This window comes from Macrosteles quadrilineatus, unplaced genomic scaffold (assembly GCF_028750875.1).
Source record: "Macrosteles quadrilineatus isolate MER2022 unplaced genomic scaffold, UCM_ALF_1.0 Scaffold_3__2_contigs__length_128488019, whole genome shotgun sequence".
NCBI classification, from domain to species: Eukaryota; Metazoa; Arthropoda; class Insecta; order Hemiptera; family Cicadellidae; genus Macrosteles; species Macrosteles quadrilineatus.
This window is the reverse complement of record NW_026542596.1, coordinates 40,542,497-40,566,610: the sequence shown is the minus strand read 5'-3', so window position 1 is coordinate 40,566,610 and position 24,114 is coordinate 40,542,497. Positions and strand designations below refer to the sequence as shown.

At 35.6% G+C, this 24,114-nt stretch overlaps 1 protein-coding gene across 1 annotated transcript in view; it reads left to right on the top strand.

Moving 5' to 3' along the window:
* The first annotated feature begins 2,998 nt into the window (after positions 1-2,998).
* Positions 2,999-24,114, top strand: part of LOC128988328 (rho GTPase-activating protein 20-like) — a 247,851-nt gene continuing 226,735 nt past the window's right edge. The window contains exon 1 of the mRNA XM_054409512.1: positions 2,999-3,289. Coding sequence (XP_054265487.1) covers positions 3,095-3,289 — 195 coding nt within the window. The 5' untranslated portion in view covers positions 2,999-3,094. The remainder of the gene's footprint in view (positions 3,290-24,114) is intronic.

The following is a 24,114-nucleotide window of genomic DNA, read 5'->3' as shown; positions in this document are numbered from 1 at the left end:
GAATACTTATTATGTACAGTACATGAAATGGATACGATAGATTGATACATGCACATACAACAATGGTCACGACCGTCTGCTGGGTTGCATAATGTCCATTCAATATTAATAAAATTGTCCCCACATAAATCAACATACTGAGCACTAAAACAAAATAAAATAACACTTCTTTATGCAAAACATATACATACATATATACACATACACATGTATGTATACTCTAAACATATTGTAATTATGTCGTCTATAATCATTCAAAATCGTTTTCAAGATACAAAATTTGTTTAATGAAATTCCCTAACTAACTCCTATCTACGTTTCTATGCAATTTTTAAAAAACTTCCAAGGCCCCGCCAATCCTTCCCATTCAAATAATCCACAAACTCCTCATATTGTATTTTTTGTTTCCCAAAATATAAGAGACGCAAGTCATTGGTTTGGGTGGTCACTAGCCACACCAAAGCTAAGTAAATTACTAAAAGAATTGTCATCAGTCATGCAGGTTGCATCAACTGGTGTCCTCGTGGAATGTGTGAAGGCGCTATAATAGGGCCGAATTCAGAACCAATGTGGCCGCCGGCCTAGAAGGATAAAACAGTAATGTTAATCCTAATAGCACACGGTGGGACACACCAGAGAGGACCCCCTTTGCTGATTCAACTAAATGAACTTGACATTGTTTTTACGATTAAATCGGCGAACTAACTAACCTAGATAGCTAGGGCACTATATAGCTAATAAATAATTAAACTGTTTCATGATGCTAAAGAAGGATTTTAATTTGATTTCATTTCTTACTATTAGGAGGCGGCACTTTATAGGGGGAGCGTTTCATAAACTCAAAATTTCAAGTCCAACGGTTTAAATATTAAATAAACAGAGCGTTTCACGAGGTCCAAATTTCATAAAGTCCAAAACTATAACATTAAAATAATCACCGTTTCACAATGTCCAAATTTCACAAAGTCCAATGTTAAAAAATCAAATAAACAGAGCGTTTCACAAGGTCCAAATTTCATAAAGTCCAAAACTATAACATTCAAATAATCACCGTTTCATAATGTCCAAATTTCACAAAGTCCAACGTTAAAATATCAAATAAACAGAGCGTTTCACAAGGTCCAAATTTCATAAAGTCCAAAACTATAACATTCAAATAATCACCGTTTCATAATGTCCAAATTTCACAAAGTCCAACGTTAAAATATCAAATAAACAGAGCGTTTCACAAGGTCCAAATTTCACAAGGTCCAACGGTACAGTCACAGAAAACGTACTAGTAGTACGTTTTCTCATTACGTTATTAATTAATTTTTTCATACACTGTATCGTTTTGTATATATTTATCTTGTAAACTAGTTTTTTTCTTATTTATCTTTTTCTTGTATACAAATTCTGTGTACAATATGTATATTTATATAAATTTTCCTTTTTGAATGTAGCCTAAATAATTATTGTTTTTTGTGCGGATGATTGACTCAATCCCCAACCACAGGCATATAGCCCATTTGGGGATTCATATTTCATAAATCGTTTATGTACCATTCAATCTGATGTTCTGTATTGAAATAATAAAGAATTCATTCATTCAATAATTCATTCATTCATTCATTCTGTGGTACAGTCTGGGCCAGAAGTCTCTAAAGTGGTTGCCACGGTTAGATAGCAGGCTCCGTCCGCCGGCGCTCAAACTACTGATTACAGATTACTCCCTGTTGCAGCAAACCTAAGTACGGTACTTGTTAAACTAATGCTATTTAAATCGGGAATAAATGTGATCATTTTGAGGAGATATTCTAGTGTAAATCAAATAAGGGAAATGGAAATTCTATGAGTCTGCAGGTTTGCTGCGGAGGGGGTAAATACCACTATTTTACACTCCTTACAACGTATCTACGGACCCACAATGATGTTTTGTGACGCGCGGCAACAACACTAGATCGTGTAGTGCCTAAACACCGAACCACGGCAACCTCTGCAGCGACTTCTGGCCGAGACTGTACCGTTGACCCTGTGAAACGCTCTGTTTATTTTATATATTAACATTGGACTTTGTGAAATTTGGACATTGTGAAACGGTGATTAATTGAATGTCATAGCTGTGTCTAAGGAACATGTCGGCCTTAGTCACTAACAAGACTACAAGATCGCGCCACTCATCCTACACTCATCCTTCACTCATATTTGGGTTAAAATACGCACATAGTGGCGTCCCCATCTTAAATAATTGAATAATTGAATAGTTTTGGACCTTATGCAATTTGGACCTTGTGAAACGCTCTATTTATTAATATTTTAAACGTTGGACCTTGTGAAACGCTCTGTTTTAATATTTTAACCATTGGACTTTGTGAACTTTGGACCTTACGAACCTCACCCTTGGACATGGTTATGGTTTAGACAGACACGGCAAGGCCCCACTAGTGGACACGGCCATTTTCAACCCCAATGTGTCCGTTATTTAGAATGAAGTGAAATTATGTGTGCAGATTTTCGACCAATATCAGCTGTTTCTTTAGCCATAAGGATAAACATTTCAAAGCCCAATGTTCCAGAACATCTGAGACCAGTTTCGAACCATCAAAAAGCTACTGACTTTTCTCAGGATCAAACGTATATATTTTACAGATATCCTCTTGGTCGATTATACACGCGCAACGGTAAAACAAAATGTAATCCGATTCAAAATATTAGTCACAAATATGCACAACTTTACCCCCAAGTAAAATAGTTATTGCATACTTGTTACCCAGTAAACATAACTTGTTTCATCACCGCGCTCATTAGCTGTGAACGTTATTGCCGTCGTTCACACGGCGCAGACCCGACGGTTTCCTTTAATTAACAAAATGAGGCGCGGAAAGGAAAGCGTTTGCGCTTTGCAGTCGAGAGCGCTAGCGCTGCCCGGTGCAGCGGCGGACGGGCGAACTACCGCTGTGACTGTGTCAGTCGGTGTGATAGCCTATCAGTGAAACCATGTGTTTGGTGCGGTGATTACTCGGCGCGTACCAGTGATATTACGCGGGTGTCCTGCAGGTGTTGATCCTGTTATGTTCGGTGTCGTGTGTGCGCGCGGTTGAGTGAGGGTCCAGAGATGGCAGAGGCAAAGTCCTCCACTCGGAAGCTGGGCAGAAAGCTGTCCCGGAGATTATCTTTGGTCACCAAGATGCCCAACTTGATAGGCTCCAAGCTCAAGTCGGACTTTGGCTCCAGAGATTCCCTCGTGGTCAGGAGGGACCGCAGACTCCTGGAGATAACGGTGATCGCTCCGGATAAGACACAGAGGATTGTAAGTATAAAACACACCCCAGCTAGTCTAAGAACTAAGTCGGTAGACAATAATTATTGATTGTAATCAGTTTTTTTCAGTGTTTTTATTTCTTCAGTCAAACTGACAAATAGAGAGCAACCTATTTGCCCTTATCACTATCACTAGTGGTAATAGTGGTGACAGTGGTACGTATTTCGATATTTTTATCGTGTTGATGCATTTTTATATTTACAATTGTTAATTTATATTCACCAGTAAATGGTAATTTTATATGTACAGTCTTGGCGATTTTTCAGCTAATTTTAGTGTAAAAATACTCATATACACTGTACCCAACATAAGCTACTAACGTCAACGAACAAAAGGCCATCCATGATCGTGCCACTCCTACACTCATCTCCATTCATACTTGGCTTAAAATATTATACATTATATATTTCTATTTACTATTTCACATTAAGTCACATTAAATTATCAATGTCAACTCGTGCATCAACGTGCATGTAATAAATAAATACCTACTTTGTATGGTTGCCATTTCATTGAAATGTATTAAAAGTGGATACTATTTTTTTCTTCAAAAATGAGCATGCTCTCAATTTACTTATTCATTAGTCAATTTGGAATCGAAACGAAACTGTTTACTTTGTATATCAGTGTTCATTTTAAAGATTCTCAGGATGTGGCAATAGTTTTTATCAATCGGAGCAAATTCGCCGAATCTAAACAACAACGAAAACCCACCAGAGGTGAGTTCGGAGGGAATGAATGAAGGGTCATTGTTAAACGAACTGAAAGCTTTGTTACTAAAACAGCTGATTGATTATTCAGTCAACAATACTCTTTACGTGCTAAATTATGACGAGCTGTGTTCTAGTTGACAACGATTGTAAAAATAGTAAATTTAATTGAACTAATAATAGATATCACCTGACAACTTAATCAATCACTTATCATTGAACAAATATAGGTAGGGCTACGTATTTTTTATCTGAATTTAGTAAGATTAAAACTGTATGATGACATTGAAACCTCAGGCCTTTGGTAAATTCATAGTAGAAGTAATTGTTGATGAGGCAGTGGAAAAGATCTTTTAAACAGAAACTAAGTGTAAGTCTAATCAATATCGGATCTAGTAGGCAATTAGTGATCGAGTTCATTCTTATGAATCATTGTTGCATCTGTATTGGACGCGAGATATTAAAAGTGGAGTACACAAATATTTGTCATATTTTGTAAAGTAGACACAGCTTTTGATTGAGATTCCTTTGTCGAATCTCATATTATCAATGGTATATAAATGTATGATTAGTCATTACAAAACAGTTTGAAATTTTTTAAATAAAAAAACTGACAAGAATGATTATTTAAATATAAAACATGAGAATTAAAAGACGTAATTGCAACCTTTTGTAAAAAATATTACCATCCCATTAAAGCAAAAACAAAATCAATCTTTATTCTTAATTAAATTGAAAATGTCCTTAATTTATCTTCTCATGGTATGGACGACTTTTCTGAACCCAAAGTTTTAAACTTTATCTATAAACACAAAACGTGACATATGTTATGTTTAAATTAAATGGAATGAGTAACTTTGTGTAAAGAATCGTACATTATTCTTGTGCAATACCTCTTTAAAATAAATAAAAATAACTAGATTTAAAAACAGTGCTGTACAGTTTATTTTCATGCACAAAATTAAGTTATATGTCGCAAATTGTCATGCATTTTTCAATCTCGAGGAAGAAGTATTCACATCGTGATAAATACCTATCTCACTCACGTAGTTCAAACGTAGACAAATAAATTGATAATACATTACACGCAGGTAAAATTTGTAAAGAACAAAGACGCACTTAACATAACAAAGGAGAAAACAAGTACCATTGAATATGTTTATGGCATTGACGATGAGCTGGCCTAGGCCTCCACCTTTGCCTTACAGTCTATAGTGTTATATATTCAATGGTATTGTTCACATCTCTTGTATGAGTCCAAGAACTATTTAACTTGTCAGGAGATATCCAACACAGACTCAGTTCTTCTCTCGTAAGAGATTTATCTATTTACCACGACAATTAGAAGTTAAACGGTATGGTTCAGAAACATAAACAAATGACGTCACTGGCCCGAATGACTCTACTAGGAGCTATAACAGCTGGTTTGGACGTTTTTGACAGTTCCATGGCATGAGAAGCTATCCAGTGACGTCATTTGTTTGTGTTTGTGATCCGTATAGTTATAGTTCCTGCTCTGATATTTGCTCTTTTTATTTTTCACCGACTCGTGGTAAGGCCTAATTTAATCAATCGTTGAGTCTCGCGTAGACCTCGGTCAGGAGACAGGTTCCATAAAACAGACTATAGCACTTTGAATGTCTCGGTAACCAATAGGAGTTGAATAGCAATTCATATATACTCAATTTGCACCCACTAAACTTCCCTCATGTTTGATTATCGTAGTATAATCCCAACCATGGATAAAACCCTCCAACATATCCTGAAAAAATTATCATCTACGCTAAAAATTAGAACGTCATTTAAAAAATGCAGAGGCGTTATGTTACTTTTGATGCATCCTACTGTAGAGTTCATAAGCTAGCAAGTGTTGGATGCGTTTGTAGGTTTGTACACACACACCGTTTATTATTTTGACAGCGCTGTTCAGCAACAGGTGCGCATCACATGTCGCTATTTCTCTCGTTCTATCCGTCTCTGGTTCTATTCCTATCACAAGCTTACATCTTTTTTATAATTATCCTCTTAGTTTTTGAAACTGTGTTGTAGGTGGTAAGCACTTAATTTTTTGTATTACCATAATGACCCGCGAAGTAGATTTTGTTAATTTAATTTCTGATTTCAATGAGTTTGGATGATTAAATGAGTAAGTAAATTTTGGGATATGCGAAAAAAAATGTTTTTTTACTAAGAGTTTCGACCCTTTAGTTCACCGAAGAACTCGTTCGCAGTTTTGATTAACGGGATTACGGTGCATCAATAATTAGACAAAATTCCTGCTTTGTTTTTACTAATCCATTCTATTCGAAAAATCCCAAAATATCTACCTGATATTTTAACCAAAACCAAAGTCCGTATGGTCTAGCCTTGTTCACAATTTCAACACACATGATTCATTTTACTCATGAAGTTTTTAGCATATGACCTGAGTATAGCGTGAAACGTCTACAACAGGACCCCATTGTTGCTTCTAATCTCCGCAAGTAACCTAATTATAGCCTTAAAGCTCCACAAATTATCTCATAGTCAATTTAAACCCTCCATAAAGACCTAATTATAGCCTTAAAGCTCGACAAATTATCTCATTGTCAATTTAAACCCTCTATAAAGACCTAATTATAGCCTTAAGTTCCATTAATCAGCCCATTGTAGCCTTAAAACCTGCACAAAGACCGTTTATAACCTTTAAGTTCCACAGAGGTGAGAGGAACTCATTTAAGTCTTTAAGTCCCATACGTCATGGTCTCATTACAGCCCCAAAGCTTCTCACAGTAAATCATTGTAGCATTACATATAGACACAAAACCTCACTACAGCATTTAGAGTTACATAGAGTACCTCATGACCCTCGGGCCTCGAGTGACCCATGAGTACCTCTTAAAGTTCCCTTCACACCCTAAGTTCCTCAAAGAACATAATTGCACCCCAAATATTCTGCAGAGACTGCTTCAGAGTTTCACACAGTACCTCATTAGAGCCTTCAAGTTCCTTTCACACCTTAAGTTCCTCAAAGAACATCATTGGACCCCAAACATTCTATAGAGTCCTATGACTGCTTCAGAGTTTCACATAGTACCTCATTAGAGTATTGAGGTTCCACACAGTACCTCAATAGAGCCTTCATCACATCTCAAGTTAAGTTCCTCAAAGGACATCATTGCACCCAAATATTCTACGGAACCCAACAATAGCACCAGAGTTCCACACAGTACCTCATTATAGCCTTCAAGTTTTCTTCACACCTTAAGTTCCTCAAAGGACATCTTTGTAAGTTACCCAAATATTCCCAAAGTACCAACTTGTGTTGGTTAGTCTATGGTTCCACACAGTACCTCGTAATGACCTTCCACACAGGACGGAACCGCATCCACTTCCCGGTTCCAGCGGTGGATATAAAGAACAAGTGGCCCATTAGCTGTTGTTTGTGGTGACAGAGTGTCATGCAAATATGTGACTGTGACTACAACGACCTACTGTACACTGAACAACGGTTCAACCAGGAACTACTAGGGGGCATTTATACAACTTGGGCTGTTTTAATGTGATTGATGTAGTTTCATGGTCATAAAGATTTTAAAATCCCATAGATTAGTTTTAACAAAATAAAACATGTGACTTTTGGTGATTATTGTATAGATTCTATTGAAATCCAAATGCTTAAGGACTGAGACATTCCTTTTTACATTATCAACGTCGCACCTTAACACTATTTCCATAAAAGTTACCACTGCCAGCATTACGTCGCCATGGTCATGGGGCTATTCAACTTGATGTGATTAAAAAATAACTAGTGTCCCAGTTGCTCGAAATCGAGCAATTGCTGAGTATTACAGGCGTTATTTTAAAACGAATTTCAACCAAGTCAGCAAGTTTGCAGCAAACTGTTAAATTAGCAAACTTATTGACTGTTTACAATTAACATAAAAATGCTCTTCTTCTCACTTTTGATTTCTGACAACAGCTGGAGTTTCATAACAATTGTTGTTTCCAATGTTAATCTTATGGAGAAATACGAAACTTTAAAGGGCTCCATGGCCTCACTCTCTCATTATTTCCCTAAACAGAAAGTTTCCTGCACAACTTCACGTTACGCTCTTTCCAATGACACCAAAAACATGACAATCGGTTCAGTAGTTTCGGAGGAGTAATTGTCACAAAAAATCTGTTTGCTTATTAAATAAGTACGAGTAATGTCCAGTGGTCGAAACTCGACCAAAAATATGTAATGAAGGCCTACTCACTTATGTTAATGTTTCACCCCACACTGTAAATAAAACATGTGATTGGAGTTTCTTCCATTCGTTTTGATTTTCTGTTTATATTTCGTTGTTATTTCGTCACCAGCATGGCAACGCATAAGATCCATGTAATTTTTTTCAAATTTTTAAACTCATTTTTTGCGCTTATCTTTGAGCCTATTTAAATTTATAAAGGGATTCTGCACACCTACAGGAAAATAGCTTTCTAACGGTATGCGTAGATTTTCCCTACGATGCACATGAGCTGAGAAAAAAGGTTTTAAAGAAACATGCTTGCCTATTAATATATAGATAGATAGATTATTTTTGTTCAGTAAACAGTCATTACAACCCAAATCTTAAAACTCAGCTTAATCTGTTTTCTAGAAAAATACGAGTTGTCCTCAGGTACTGTAGTGACTTTAACCAATCGACATACTTAGCTCCAAGCCTCCTAAACATTACTGTCAAAGTTTCAGAACAGTCCTTTCTCGGGATTGCGATTTTGAGATGCATCTTGCAAAAAAAGCCTATAAACTAACCTTGCTCGTATTACGTTTGATTTTTCCCTTAAGTTTTGTAAAATGCTTGTGTCGACATCTTTAAAAAAATGCATAACGATAATAGAGACCAAAAAATATGCTAAAATTATTTTGAAAAAATACTGTACTGTATTTTAAACAACTCTACGTTTTCTCACGTTTGTAACTTGTTTCTAAGGAGGATCTTTTATCAGATCATGGTACTGTACGAGGTACCTCTTCGCCCCATTGGATAGCTTACCTGCTTACATTGGCTTGCCTTTGCTACATCCATATTATTCAAGGTGTCGAGATTGCTTCGCAAAAAAAAAAACACAAACAAACAAACCCAACAAGCAAAATATTCACAACCCTGGAATATTTTCTCGACACCCTACTTTTAAATTCAACCGCATTGAACGTGTTTTCTACTGAGATGCGACACGGAAGCTGCCAATGATCCTAGCTGATGGATAGTGTCTGGTGTCAGCCTTCTTGATAACCCCGCGACGACACTGATAGTGGAACTGTTCTCTGTCACTGTCACTGTAACTGTTCTCTTATCAACACGACCTACTGTCTGGTGTCTGCCGTGGCACAAACAGTCCAGTTAGCAGAATTCAAACATAGGTTTTCAAGGATTTACAGTAAAGAACATCCTGAATGGCCAGTGTAATTTGGTGAAGATATGACGCCAGGTGGCAAAAACCTGCCAGGTCATGTCCTCAACTTTCCCGAACTCCATGTGGGTTTTCGAGAATCAACCATGTCTATGGATTGATACCATTGAGCTCAAACAGTCAATTTTACAGAAAATGTCGGAAAGTTGGGTCCGTAATAGTTATTCGTGCAACTAGTGAGAAAAGTGAGCAATTGACTCACTCGAGAGAAATCCTTACTCACGAGCCGTAGGCGAGTGAGGAATGGTTTCTCGAGTGAGGCAATTGTACTTTGAACTCGAGTTGCACATTATACTTTTCCTACAGTTACCATAAAACAAATAAATTGGTGAAGAAACATAACCTATTTTTACACAGAAGTGAACTTTTAATATAACATTTAATGTGAAGTGACAAATACAACAGTACAACAGCTGACCAGCTGATTTACAGCCAGTGCTGCCAACGTATTTCGCGCACATACGACGTTCCCTGCATGTTACGCGCTCACTATTTCGTGCATTCACGTTGCAAATCTGGAGTGAGACAAAGTAATTAGAGTGAGACAATGTTAACATTGTCTCACTGATGAGCGAATTGGCCACTTTGCTTTCTCAAATCAGTGAGAGAACATGTACATTGTTAGGTAACTGTAGGAAAATATATATTCCTCCGGAGGTCACCATATAAAGTCTATGTTGTACAATTTTGTTAAATTGCAAAATAAACCAATTTTAGGGAAATATGTAAAATGTGTTTAAGGTTTCAAGAATCAACATACACATTAAGGGTTACCTTTTATTCTTAATGCTAAATATAAATCTGGTATGCTTAGCTAAAACTGTACAAAAATATACGACGTAAAGTTTGTGACCAAAAAAACCCATGCGCGTTTTCTATATATGTTATTTCCTCTTTGTGACTTATGAATGGTAACCACTCTCAACTTGTTAATCATCCCAAAACATGGGGTTTAAATGTTTTATTTTCATTGAAAATTTCCATTCGATGGCCCTTTATTGCACTAGAGTGACATATTTTTGTTATCTTTTATTTTGGAACAATTTTAACGCAGGTCTATCTACAATCATAGAATCCTCGAGTGCTGCACAATATACCTCCTAGAATCTTTGCATCGTCTTTAACATCCATTTCATTACATAGTACCACATAAAATATATATTTCTTTACATATATAACCTTTACAAAAGCTTAAGACAATATTAAATTTACTCATGTCAAGCGTGTTTATAATTTATTTGTTGTTTCTTGTTATTCAGCAAATTTTAAAACTATTTGCAGGACCCGGTCTAAGTAGAATCCATTCATTATTTTCTTCTCGTATAAAGTCAAAAAGAATAACACACCCTTTAAACTGTACCCTAGGATAAAAATAAGACATTTAGTCGATATCAATGCAATCAAGTATTAATAGGCAGAGATGAACAATCTCCAGATTTTAAAATAGATTGAGAAGTCCTACTGTGCTCATAATTGCGAAGGATAACAATTGTTATTTTAGTTTATGGACTTTTTCACTCTTAAGTGTTTTACGCTCCTAATATCCCAAAACGTAGTGTGATTAAACACTTAGCATACTAAACTAAAATTGAAATGAGAAAGTCATAATTACCACCTAAAAGGTAGACGATTTGTTTACTTATTCAATGGTAAATAAACGAATCGCAAAGTAAGCTTATAGTCTCTGCCGTACACGGTCTTCTGAACAACAGTGTTTGTTGTTTCTAATGTTTGTCGTCAATTCTTTCTAGAGCTTTCAATCCTATAATCTTCAGATGGATGAAACACCTTGCTTAACACAATCTGTTGTTTTCTGGACTATTCGGCTATTTCAGAACTTTGTAGGCAATCAATAAGCTTCTGTTAACCACAATCTTAAAAATGATCAGCGTTTAAGAACCGTCGGTTATATAGTCATGTTCATTTGTCAAGGACACTTAAACAATTCATTCCGGACTGATCCATTCAAGCGCTCAATTTGCAATAGCAGTGGACCCAATTGGAGAGGTCTCTGTTAGTTGATTATCCAATGATTACATCAATGAAGAGAATCAACATTATTTTTTAACAATCTCTGATCAGCTGATCATTTACCAGACTTGAGGTTTCCCATTGTATTGATCAATAACCCGTTTATTACTCAATTTTGATGAAATTTACAAAGTTTGTGAACTGTAGAACTTGGTAAATGTGAAATTGTGCCACGTTATAAAGAACACACTCGCTTAACCGTTTAACATTCCTGTCCGGATGAGCGGATGTGCAGTCACTCATATTGACTATGGCGACGTGCTTCTCATCTTTGATAGTGTTGAACTCATCATGGTTTTACTGTCACTATCACACTGAGCAAGGATACGTATTTTACACGGTATTTTGATCCATACTTACAATATTACTCATCTTACGTCAACAAAATTACAATGATAATCAAATCACTTCTATGATTAATCACAAAACTTTGAATGAAGTCAATGCTATTTTTCTGTCTCTCCCTTTACCTGGGGACAATGGCCTTGGCCAGTCCCAGATAGACGGAGGGTCTGGATACAGGTTCCATTATACAGACTATAGATGGTACGGACTATATGTTACTTTGGGTACAGATAGAAGGTGGAAATTATGTCCCGGTATCGTGGCTTAGTGGCATTGGCTTAAGTACGCATGCCATGTATTGTGGGCCAGCGAAATTTAAACATTCTCCCTTGGATGTTTTATCGAAAGTATTTTAATCATACGCAGCTTTAACCATTAATCGTATTGCTGCCAGATGAGTGGTTGCTTTCAATGTTTTCAATACATATGCGTTACGGGTTTAAAGTAGCTCTTTTACTCCTAGGGAGTAGAAGTCAGCTGTTGTAAGCTCGGTAGTAAACTTCGACTGTAAAAGTATCGACGTATCGAATGATTTACTTAATAGGTTGTAACTTATTGTTGAATTCTCTAAAATAGTTCAACATATCGTTTATAGTAGTTGAAATTATTGAACCATTTAAACAGCTGCTTCCGGAAGTCGTAGTGAGAGGTAATCTTTACATTAAAAGTATCTTCGTTCTGTAGCTTAGTTTGCTTAATGGTGCATTATGACGAAAAATATAGTTAATCACACGGGCAAAAAATGCCTTTTCAACCCTTGCTCATTGACCTCGACTTCGCCTCGTTCGCAAAACTTGAGCTCGGGTTGAAAGAGTCACTTTACGTCCCAGGAGTGATGAAAAATACACTAACACAAGTATTACCTTTAAAACAACATCAATTATCATTGTATAAAACACTAAGAGGGGAAACTTGACAGGATTATTCTCTGTGAGTTGATCGGTATGCTCTTTCAACACACAAAACAAGTTCAAAAAGCTGCACATTAATGTGTCCACGGTATTTAAAAGTCAATGATTTCATTTTTAACGAAAATAATTAAACATGTCCTTGTAAAAGCCGTACCCTTACTTTTTATGATTTTTACAATTCAGTCACTTTCGAAAGCGAAACCCTATCACTATCAATTGACCGAACACCGAGTCTTTCGTGGCTAGAATAATTCAAAGACTTTCTTCAAACTAGTTTATCATTCGATTCTGAAACCGTGAAACCCCTTTGCTACCGGACAGTTTCAGTATCTCCAAGGTAAGACGGATCATAAGGGGAGAATGCGGAAAACGAAGTATGTTTATCTATATTAAATCCGGCGCTTTAATTGCAACACTCGCAAACTTCACTTTCCCTCACATTATTTACGTTTCGGTCATTACCGGAGAAAAGCAACACATCTAGCATCTGGTTTGGTTTTACTGTTTACAAGGGGATATTAATTCGTGGAAGAGATGGATGGTTTGTAATTTGCAGAGCAATAAATATATAAATTAATTTATATGTTTTGAAAAAGTCCCTTAGGTTAAATTGTTGTATGGTAATATTTATACCTTTCTATATCTATTTTTATACTATTATAAAATTGAGGTTATGTCTGTCTGTCTGTCAGGGCAGCTGTCACGACTAAAACACTAAACCGATACAGCCAAAATTAAGCACAAAGATGGTCCACATATCTAGGAACGTCATAAGCCTGTTTACTTCCTTTAGTTCCTCTTGTTGGGCTTCGCCCCCGTTTATGTCTAAAGTTTTGAGTTGAGGTTTTACAAAGTAAATATTAGTTGGTCTCCATGGAAGCATGGGAAAATTCTCAATGTTTACCTTTGAGATAACATTTAAATGTAAACAATCAGAACTGTCAAATGCTAATTTCATAAAATCAAACAGCTGATCCAAAGAAGTTATAATTTATTTTTCCTACAGTCATCCGACAAAGTTGGCTTCCTTGTACTGTTTATAGTACAGAAAGCTGGTAATTGCTGCATATTTATACTTTGCCGTACGGTTTATACTTTGCCGTACGGTTTATACTTTGCCGCACATCAGGATTCCAACGAAACAACACAAAACAGCGTGGTTCTATTATGCACGTAATCCGTGTACGCTTGGAAATAGGTTGGCAACACTTAAAGATAATAATACTATGAGCAGCTGATTGACTATTATAACTACGATTTAACCTGTCATTTCGTGTTTATAGTTTAGGTATTTCTGAACTTTCTGGACTTTTCATTTAAATGTTTTTAAAACATTCCTACAATCTTAATAAACAAGAAAATACCTTTAAAGCATTTTTTTTAGGGGCGGAAACCACTCCAATTTACAAAAACATACGGAACTATATTCTCAAAACGCGGAGCACATTTCTTGTTGAGGAAAAATAGCGGAGTGATACGGACCGCGAGTACTACTTTCTCTGGGGCACCATTTGTGTTGCCAGCTGAACCTAAAAACGTGTTGTATAGTGTTTGAAAGACTAATGATTTATATGCTTTATAGTGACTGTAGGAAAAATATAATGTGCAACACGAGTGAAAAAGGCCTTTGCTGCACTCGAGATCATTCCGCACTCGCCTGCGGCTCGTGCGTAAACATTGCTCTCGTGTGCAGCAAAGTGCCACTTTCACCCCTAGTTACACAAATAACTATTTCACAACTATGTGGTATAGGATTATTTAATTTAAAACTTTATGATAGACTATTTATTCTAAAACTAGCTGGCCCGAAAGACGTCGTCCTGCCCTAATGCTCGTTCATTTTCAAGATGAGCTCGTTCGCATCGCTCAATCACGTCCTGTTTGAAGTTAGTCAGCTAATATAAAGGCATTTTTTAAATCCAATTATTAAATAACGGTTTGGGTGGATTAAAAATTTCCTTTAATAAAAAACCTTTCCCTGGCACTAAGGAGCACAACAAAAAAGAATTATCCAATTAGGTGCACTCGTTATCGAGTTATAGAATACCATGAAAAAGGGATTCATTTGTATTCATATAGATATATTTCAATGACTATGAAACTGATTGTTCTTCCCGTTGCGAAGCACGGGTACAGCAGCAAAGGTTATCTCTGTAACATCCCTTTATCACTCGTGCTACGATACTGATTTATACGGGAGCGTTTCATAAACTCCAAATTTCACAAACTCCAACGCTTAAAATATTAAATAAACAGAGTGGTTCATAACCTCCAATTTTCATAAGCTCCAAATCTATAACATTCAAATAATCACTGTTTCACAATGTCCAAATTTCACAAACTCCAACGTTAAGATACCAAATAAACAGTGCGGTTCACAATGTCCAAATTTCATAACCTCCAACGGTACAGTCTGAGCCAGAAGTCTCTACAGTGGTTGCCACAGTCAGCAGGCACCGTTCGCCAGCGCTCAACTACTGATTATACGTGCATTTTATGATTGAAGAACACTCAACTGTGTGACTCAAATATGTGTTAGCACACAATGTGCAAATCAAATTTACATTTTTACATTTTTAATACCTTTAATTCAAGCTTTCAGCTGAGTTTCTTAACTGTTCCGTCTCTCAATTAAAAAAGCCAATTATTACATTACAAATATCGTAAGAGATTTTTTTTCCGATGAAAAATTTTAAAACATATAAATATGTTTTATAAGTATATTTTCTAATAGCTGTTAAAATTTCATAATGATTACATCAGTTGTTTTTTTGTTATGTGTAAAAATAGCCCTTTGTTAGAAAAGTGCCAAAAACCTTGTACTTTATTCATTCTACCCACTAAAAGGATGAGTTTAAACTACATAAAAAGGTAGAAACTAACATACATAAACGCAGAAATACATTTTTATAAGTAGGATTTAACTTATACATCATATTGTAGGTATACTGGTCACGTTTCAATAAAAGCTCATACTCGAGTATTTACACTTTTTTACTCACAGCAGTCTCGTTTCTCTTTGCAACTTAATGTGGCTAGTTCAATAATGTTAAAGTTTTGACAAGGTGATAATTTATATTTTGATTGCCTTTTCAGTGGAGAGCTAAGCATTGTATACCTTTTATTTACCAATAAAAATGCGTAATCACAAACAGTGGAGTCTTTGACTGTCGTATAAAATATTAAGGTATGAAGTTGTTGTTGTTGTAACGATTATTGCATATTCTATTTAAAAATAGTGTTCAATGTAAATAATTCAACAAGTTATTAGATAGGTACCTTTTAAAGTTTTTATATTCTATTTAGCAAATTTCCCTATAAGAAAGTACAGTAGCTATTACCGTAGGTGGCATGGTAAGACCTAGGCCCGGGACCGATTTACTTTTTGATTTTGATGTCCCCAGAGGCCAAAAACACAATTCGTTAAAATTGTTATATTTGTATATAAAATGTGTACAGATGTCCGTGTGAAAGCATGCATTTTCTAAATTTAAACCGACGACAGTCAGGGATTGCCCTGGTGTCTTAAAATGGTTATTGCGAAAGCAAGACAAAAAGGAAATTTTAGTTTCTTAAATTCAGAGGGTAATTCGGATGAAATCATCATTATTCTTTGGATTATGACTATTTCTCCTTTAAACTTACCACTGATAACTTTTGCTTCAATAATTTTTGGTGTCATTTTTAGCGAATTTCCTTATAGGGAAATAAGCTATTACCGTAGGTGGCATGTTAAGACCTAGACCCGGGATGGATTTACTCTTTCATTTTGATGTCCCCAGAGGCCAAAAACACAATTCGTTAAAATTTGTATATATGATTATATTCAATTCAATTCAATTCAAAAAATTTTAATTAATGCAATTTTTTTATTAAATACATAATCCCTTGTGACATGCAAAGCACGAGCGGGATGAAAAACATATTTTTCTTAATACATTTCATTTTCTTGTTTCTGGCAGAAAAAAGCTCATTTATCCTTCTTTGTCACTTAAACAGAACAGTGAGTAGACATTTACTATTGCAACAGTTTTAATCATATAAATAACACTTAGACAAATTAGAATAATTTAATAAGATCACGGTTTTTAGAAAGACAATAAATTCTACATGCAAATATAAATAGTTATTTATCTAAAACAAAGCTAAAAATAAGTTACAGATTAGTTATGCTATATTATGATTGATGGAAAACAACAAAGCTTTTGACTTTATCACAGACCTTTTATCATTATAAACTTCATTACCAAACATTTTTACAAACGCATTAAAAATTTTTGGACCAAGACAACAAAACTGATGCCTACTAGTTTCCTTTTTAAAAAAGCTTTCTGCTAACAAGTAATATTGTGCTGATCGAGATATTCTATTGACAGGTTTCATTTTAAACATGTACGGATATTAAAAAACAAACATAATCAAACAGTATACGTGCAATTGATTGAAGGTTAAAAGCTCTTCATGTTCAAAAAGATAACTTACTCTATCATATTTTTTAAATCCAAACCCCCCCCCCCCTCAGTGCATGTCTTTGGTTCGTGATGACAGGTTGTAATATGGTAGGATAAGTACCCCCATAATGTACTATTCCATATCTCATCACACTTTCAAACCAGGAGATGTATACCTTTTTTAAATGCTCACTCCTAATGTTGTCTCTTAAGTGATACAAAGCATAATTTATTTTCCTTAATTTAATTGAAAGTTGTTTTACTTTACATGCTGCTCCCACTTTAAATGATGATCAACAAACAATCCTAGATATTTAACATATTCTACTACTTCAATACAACTGCAAGAACAATTATACAAACAAGGGTGTTTACGGTACAATAAATTAAATTCAATTTGTAAATTTTCTCGTGATTGATTATAATGTTTTGAGTGAAGTGCTTGATTTGCAATTTGACAACCCTCAAGGAGTGGTTTTGTGCCCCATTATTTTTGTATATATATAAACGACTTGCTGGAGCTTGATTTATGTTCAAAAATATTTGCCTATGCTGATGACACAGCTCTTGTGTGCTCAGCTTTCAATAAAAGGTCGCTGAAACTAAAAATAAGAAAAGATTTAGACAAGATATCAAATTGGCTAATTGAAAACAGATTGTTAATAAACTCCTTAAAATAGAATTGTTTATTTTTCGATGTTTATATATAACTAACGATGTACGGAGGGATAATGCTACTTGATATTTAGATTCAGTGATATCACTACCGACCGTCCCCCCTCCGCGCCACTTCCGGCGTTCGAGGCCGGGTAGGGTAGCACTGGTAGCAGTTCCTCACTCCGTATTTACTCGAGCCGTGCGTCAATTTTAGGATAAGTAAAAACAGTCGATGATGCGTAGAACCATTGCAATAATTAAATGCTGCTAAGTTTCATCGTAGGTGAACGCATTGCTTAGAATCTGTTTTAAATTACACAAAGTGGATGATCTGCTAATATTTTTAATGGTTACGTAACACTAAACATTACGTCAAGTTATTTATAGGCCTACTGTGAATTTATATTTATTCTGTGATTTACCTTTCGGGTTTTGGACGACTTTTAACTCGATGTATAAAAAGTATATGTAACATAGTTACTACTCGGTGTAACATATTATGTTTTCCGAGGGAAATATATTCTTCAATAACCACTAACGATTACAAATGATAAAATTGTAAGTAGAACCTTTGTTTTAGTAGGGTGATCCTTAATCCGAGTAGTTTTTGCGTGGACTAAATAAGGATCGATATACGGTTTACTGTTAGTTTTTTGTATGTCAAAGAGTCGTTTTCACCATAACTGTTACTGTTAACACGCATAGATTTTTTACTAAACTCTGTACTACATTAACATTTCACTTCATGACGGTAACCCCTATTGTAATAAAAATACTAAACGGCCCAATCCATCCCATGTATTCCATCCCATGTATTACATGTATTATCGGTATTATACAACATACGAAAGGTGGCAGTGGATTGGGCCGTTTAGTATTTTTATTACAATAGAGGTAACCGTCATGAAGTGAAATGTAATGAGTAATGAGTCATGAAAAATGTAAGTGTAAATGCAAATGTTTCCATTTGCAGTTTCTGAATCTCAATTTTTCAGTGAATATAAATTAAAATGTATGCAGCACTTAGCTCGAATTGATTAGGGGTTTAGGTTGGATAAGAAAAAGTACAGTCCAGCAAAAACTTCGCACCACGGCCTTGCTGGCGTTGCAGTCAAGAGGGAAGCTATCGTCAAGAGGAAACACCATACTTTGCAAAAAAATATATAGGCCTATTTTTTGTTTTGGTCAGAGAGGTTCTGCCTGTGGCTAAGTTGTAGCCATTAGTTTAATGCATAAAATAGCCTGTATTTTTTAATTTTTTACAAACAATGTTTCTGTAGATTGCTTAAACAGGTAGGGAAATTTAGCATTTTGTAACGTGTAGAAAGAAACTACAATCGTACGCGTGCCGTATGGACTAATGTTTAATAACCTAAGGACAAAATAAAAATTAATTTATCTTTTACTGACTTAAAAAAAAAACTGCAAAATCGGCATGTAAACTGCGAACTCAATTAGGCATTTTACCATCACTAACTTTAACAACAAAACCAAGATACCAGAAAATGCCAAATAAAATTTTAACACAAATCACTAATTTCACTAATTAATTATGGATTCAATATTAAATGGAAAACTCCTGCTTTGTTTTTATTTCAAAAACATTATAATGAGATGATATATTCTAAACGTTTCTGTAAACATTTGACGCTTACTTTAGTGTTTAATCAATATTTTGTTTAAAGTGGAATGACCTCAACGGCTACTCTGGAACTAACCTGAGAATTAAACTAAAAAAGTTCGTAGAGACAATATATTTTTTCACTAAAGCAATTACTATGACAAGTTCCAGTGAGCGGGATTTATTAATTTTGTTTGGAGAAGGTTTTAACTAGGTACATTCTGTTTCTCAAAGGAAAAGGGGTTAAAATCATATAGACTAGCATGCATAGTATGAAAAAGTACAGGGAAAACCTATAACAGTAATAGTTTGAGGTAGTTTCCTTTTCTTTATATGCTTGTCAATGCTGGAGAAACGTAATTTCGTGATTGGTTTCGACAAATGGGTAGTCAAACCCTAACCATGCACTGCAGTGGCAAAAATGTTAGACGTGAGCCGTTGATTAGCTTTTTCAAATATAGATGAATATAAACTCGTTAAATGTTTTAAAATAAAATCATAATATATCCATTGAATATAACATGTAATACTATCTAACAACTAAATGGCTAAAGAGGATGAAGAAGCAAATAAATAGGTATTGTAATGTGGTCTCAACCATGGTCTCAACTAAGAACCCGCTGAACGTTTTAAATAGGCCTATTTCGCTAGAATGTAAAGTCAATCGCACTTTTAGCAGGAATTCCACCACATAAACTTAGAATAAGAGTAGTTTCTATTTTTGTTTATATTATTTTGACCAGAACCAAATCTAGGGTAAAGTTTAGTCAAAGGAACGCATTTACACTAATTTAGTTTACCTTAACGAAAGGAGAATAAAAGTAGGAATAATAACTGGGCCAGGTCGCTATTTCAGTGGGTTTTACCAAGAACTTAAATTATCTCCACATCTTTATATGCCTTTTCATATTTCACGAAGACAATTTCCGAAATTACAATCGGGGAAGCATTTATATCAAAGAATTTTGTTAACTATAGACTACCGGTAAGCATTAAAATGCACAAACATACGCCTGTAAATTAAGTTACCATTCTTCGTAATGTAATGACATATTTGATGTAATACAGTATAATGATAATTAAATGCTAGAAACTCAGTTTCTATATCCCGTAAACTGATGTTGAGCCGGCCAAACTCCTAGCGCCAATGCCGCGCCAAGCGATTTTATGCCTATTTTTAATCGCTTAAAAATGATACAAGCAGGCTCCGTATCAAAAAAAGCTTCAAATAAAAAATAAAATTCATACTTTGATCTAAAACTTTGCCGCAGGAATTTTTTTCCTGACCAAAAAATAAAAAAGTTCCTCGCTTACTACATTTTTCATGTTTTTTATGGTGTTAAAAAACAATCATCTGTTTTAATTTGCCTAAATAAATTATAAAAATTATGTTAAGGTAAAAACTAGCTACATAGTAATGAGCACTGGTTTTTCCAGAAAAATAATATATCAATTTGAAATTTGTATGTTAACAAATAAGTGTAGCAGAGCAGGTTGAGTGAATGTATGTTTGTGTAAAACAGAGAGGTTCATTCGGCCCGTCCGCCTCGGTATCCCGCCAATTCGATTGACTTATGGCAGAGACTGTACCGTTGGAGCTTATGAAAATTGGAGGTTATGAACCGCTCTGTTTATTTGATATTTAAAAGTTGGAGTTTGTGAAATTTGGACATTGTGAAGCTGTGCTTATTTGAAAGTTGTAGTTTTGGAGTTTATGAAGTTTGGAGGTTATGAAACACACTGTTTATTTAATATTTTAGACGTTGGAGTTTGTGAAATTTGGACATTATGAACCTCACCCATTTATACGATTGAGGTGTCATTTTAAACCTTATGATCCAACGGAAACATTCAATGGTACAGTTAAGTGGTGTCTAGCATAGTCACTGGTATCTAGGGCAAAGTCCAATATTACCCCCTCCCCCACTCATGTACTATATGCTCACTGTGGAGAAAGATCCTGTGACCTGTGTGATACGAATTTTCTCACAGTGCTCGCCAGTACACAACCTTGCTTGTCACAAGTATATTTTCAACTCACCAATCACAAGGTCGTCCCACAAGCGAGGTTCCTCTGTACCTTACTTTTCTGTGACAACCGCTAAAAGCCAGAACGCTCAGCACGGAGATCTAACAACCCATTAACACCATTCAGTCACCCTTTCAAGACACAATTCGTCGCAGTTGCAGCTGAGATCCGCGACGATGATTAGGCCAAGGCTGATGACGGTTCAGTAGTCCGAGATTTGATACGGGCGGAGTTGAGAGTGAAGGGTGTGTTACGTCATAGGGCTTACTTGCAGTGGGTGTCGATGTCATACAGTGATCTAACTAAACCTTCACCGTGCTGCAGCCTGCAGTGGGCGTTGGGTGTGAACGATAGAGGGTGAGCTTGAATCTTACAAGAGGTAGACCTAAGGTTTGACATTCGGAGGGCGCAGGTGAATTGTATACAGGGTGGCTGAAAAGTAACTTGCACCCCACTTAACTTTTCAACCATTTGAGATATTTGAAATCGGTTTGCGGCAACCTTCTTAGATATGAGGGGCCAAAATAATTTTGGTCAATTTTGAAAATTTTGCCCTTAGGGGTGTTGGGGGTCGGGGGTAGCTCAAAATTTTCAAATGACAAGTATAGTCGAGTTTGATATCATTTTACAGGTCTTGACAAAACATGAACATTGACATCAAGAAAACCAAAATCGGCTCACTAATAACAAAATGGCGCCCTAAAACGTTTCAAATCCAAATAACCATAAGTGTGGGAAAAAAATAACTTGCACCCTCTTTAACTTTTTATCTATTTGAGATATTTAAAATTGGTTTGCGGCAACTTGTTTGGAAATGAAGGGCTACAATAATTATGGCCAGTTTTGAAAATTTTGCCCTTAGGGGTAGCGGAAGTAGGGGGTAGCTCAAAATTTTCAAAATTTATAGTCGAGTTTGGTGTCATTTTACAGGTCTTGACGAAACATAACAAACAACATAAAGAAAACCGAAATCGGACCAAATAATAACAAAATGGCAGCTAAAAATTATTGAGACAATGATTATTTAAAGCAATTTTGAACTGCCATTTTGTTATTAATAGTCCGATTTCTATTTTCTTTATGCTAATTGTTATGTTTCGTCAAGACCTACAAAATGATACCAAACTCGGCTATACTTGCTATTTGAAAATTTTGAGTTACCCCTTACTTCCGCTACCCCTAAGGGCAAAATTTTCAAAACTGACCATAGTTATTGTAGCCCTTCATTTCCAAACAAGTTGCCGCAAACTGATTTCAAATATCTCAAATAGATAAAAAGTTAAAGAGGGTGGAAGTTAATTTTTTAGCCACCCTCATGGTTATTTGGATTTGAAACGTTTTAGGGCGCCATTTTGTTATTAGTGAGCCGATTTTAGTTTTCTTTATGTCAATGCTCGTTTTTCGTCAAGACCTGTAAAATGATACCAAACTTGACTATACTTGTCATTTGAAAATTTTGAGCTACCCCCGACCCCCGCTACCCCTAAGGGCAAAATTTTCAAAATTGACCATACTTATTGTAGCCTCTCATATCTAAGAAGGTTTCCGCAAACTGATTTCAAATATCTCAAATGGTTGAAAAGTTAAGTGGGGGTGCAAGTTACTTTTCAGCCACCCTGTATAGTGCTATCCTTGTAATTAGAAGTGCGCTGGTGGTATTATGATGAAATCGGGGGGAGCGAGCTGGTCTAGTGGTCAGAGCGCGGGACTTCGGTTCCAGATATCCTGGGTTCAAATCCCGCCAAATCACCATTTTATCCATGTGATAATGCCGCAACCCCTAGGTCTAGCCTGAAGTAATGTGAAACACAATTCCGAACTCATGCCTAGTGTCCTAGGACAAAAAAATATGATGAAAACAAACTTACGATGGTTCGAAAATTTATTCAGCTGTCATTGGGTTCATAAATAGGCCTAGCCACAAAACCACCATAAAAACTGTCATCTGATTCATTGAACGTTTATTCCTTACTCGCCATTCATTCACCTAAAGTTCGCATTTTTATTGGAATCGTGTATTGTAATATTCATGAAGAGGAAATCGTCATATCATCATAAACTGTGAAATCCGTCTCCATCCTATTTATGCAAATAATTGAATAATAAACTATTTTTAATTGTATCAATCTATCACTACTCCATTGCCGATAACCATAATATGTGCTTTAATTCATATAGACTAACACATTGTAGCCTATACAGTAGATTTCTCATCCTTATGGAATAGCTGAAGCCTATTTAATCGTTATATCCGGTGCGCTGTAAAGATATTGTTTTGTTTACAATTTGTTTCTTGTTATTTAGTCATTTAAAAACTCGTTTAATCGAACAAAACGATATAATCACCAACAACAACTCTTCCCCTGGTTATATATCCAAACTAATCATTAAATTAACCCTCAAATGACATAAACAAAATTACGTTGATTACTAGCGATCAGTGTCACCGGACATGAACTAGACACAACAAACGAGCTTCAAAATAAATGGGATGAGAAGTCTACTTGTGTTGGTTAGTCCATAGATAAAACATACTCCTGCTAGTCTATGCCTAGCGTAGCTATGCAAATTGTAGCTTACGAAGAGTGAAAACCGTAAACAAACCTTACCTAGCTCAAC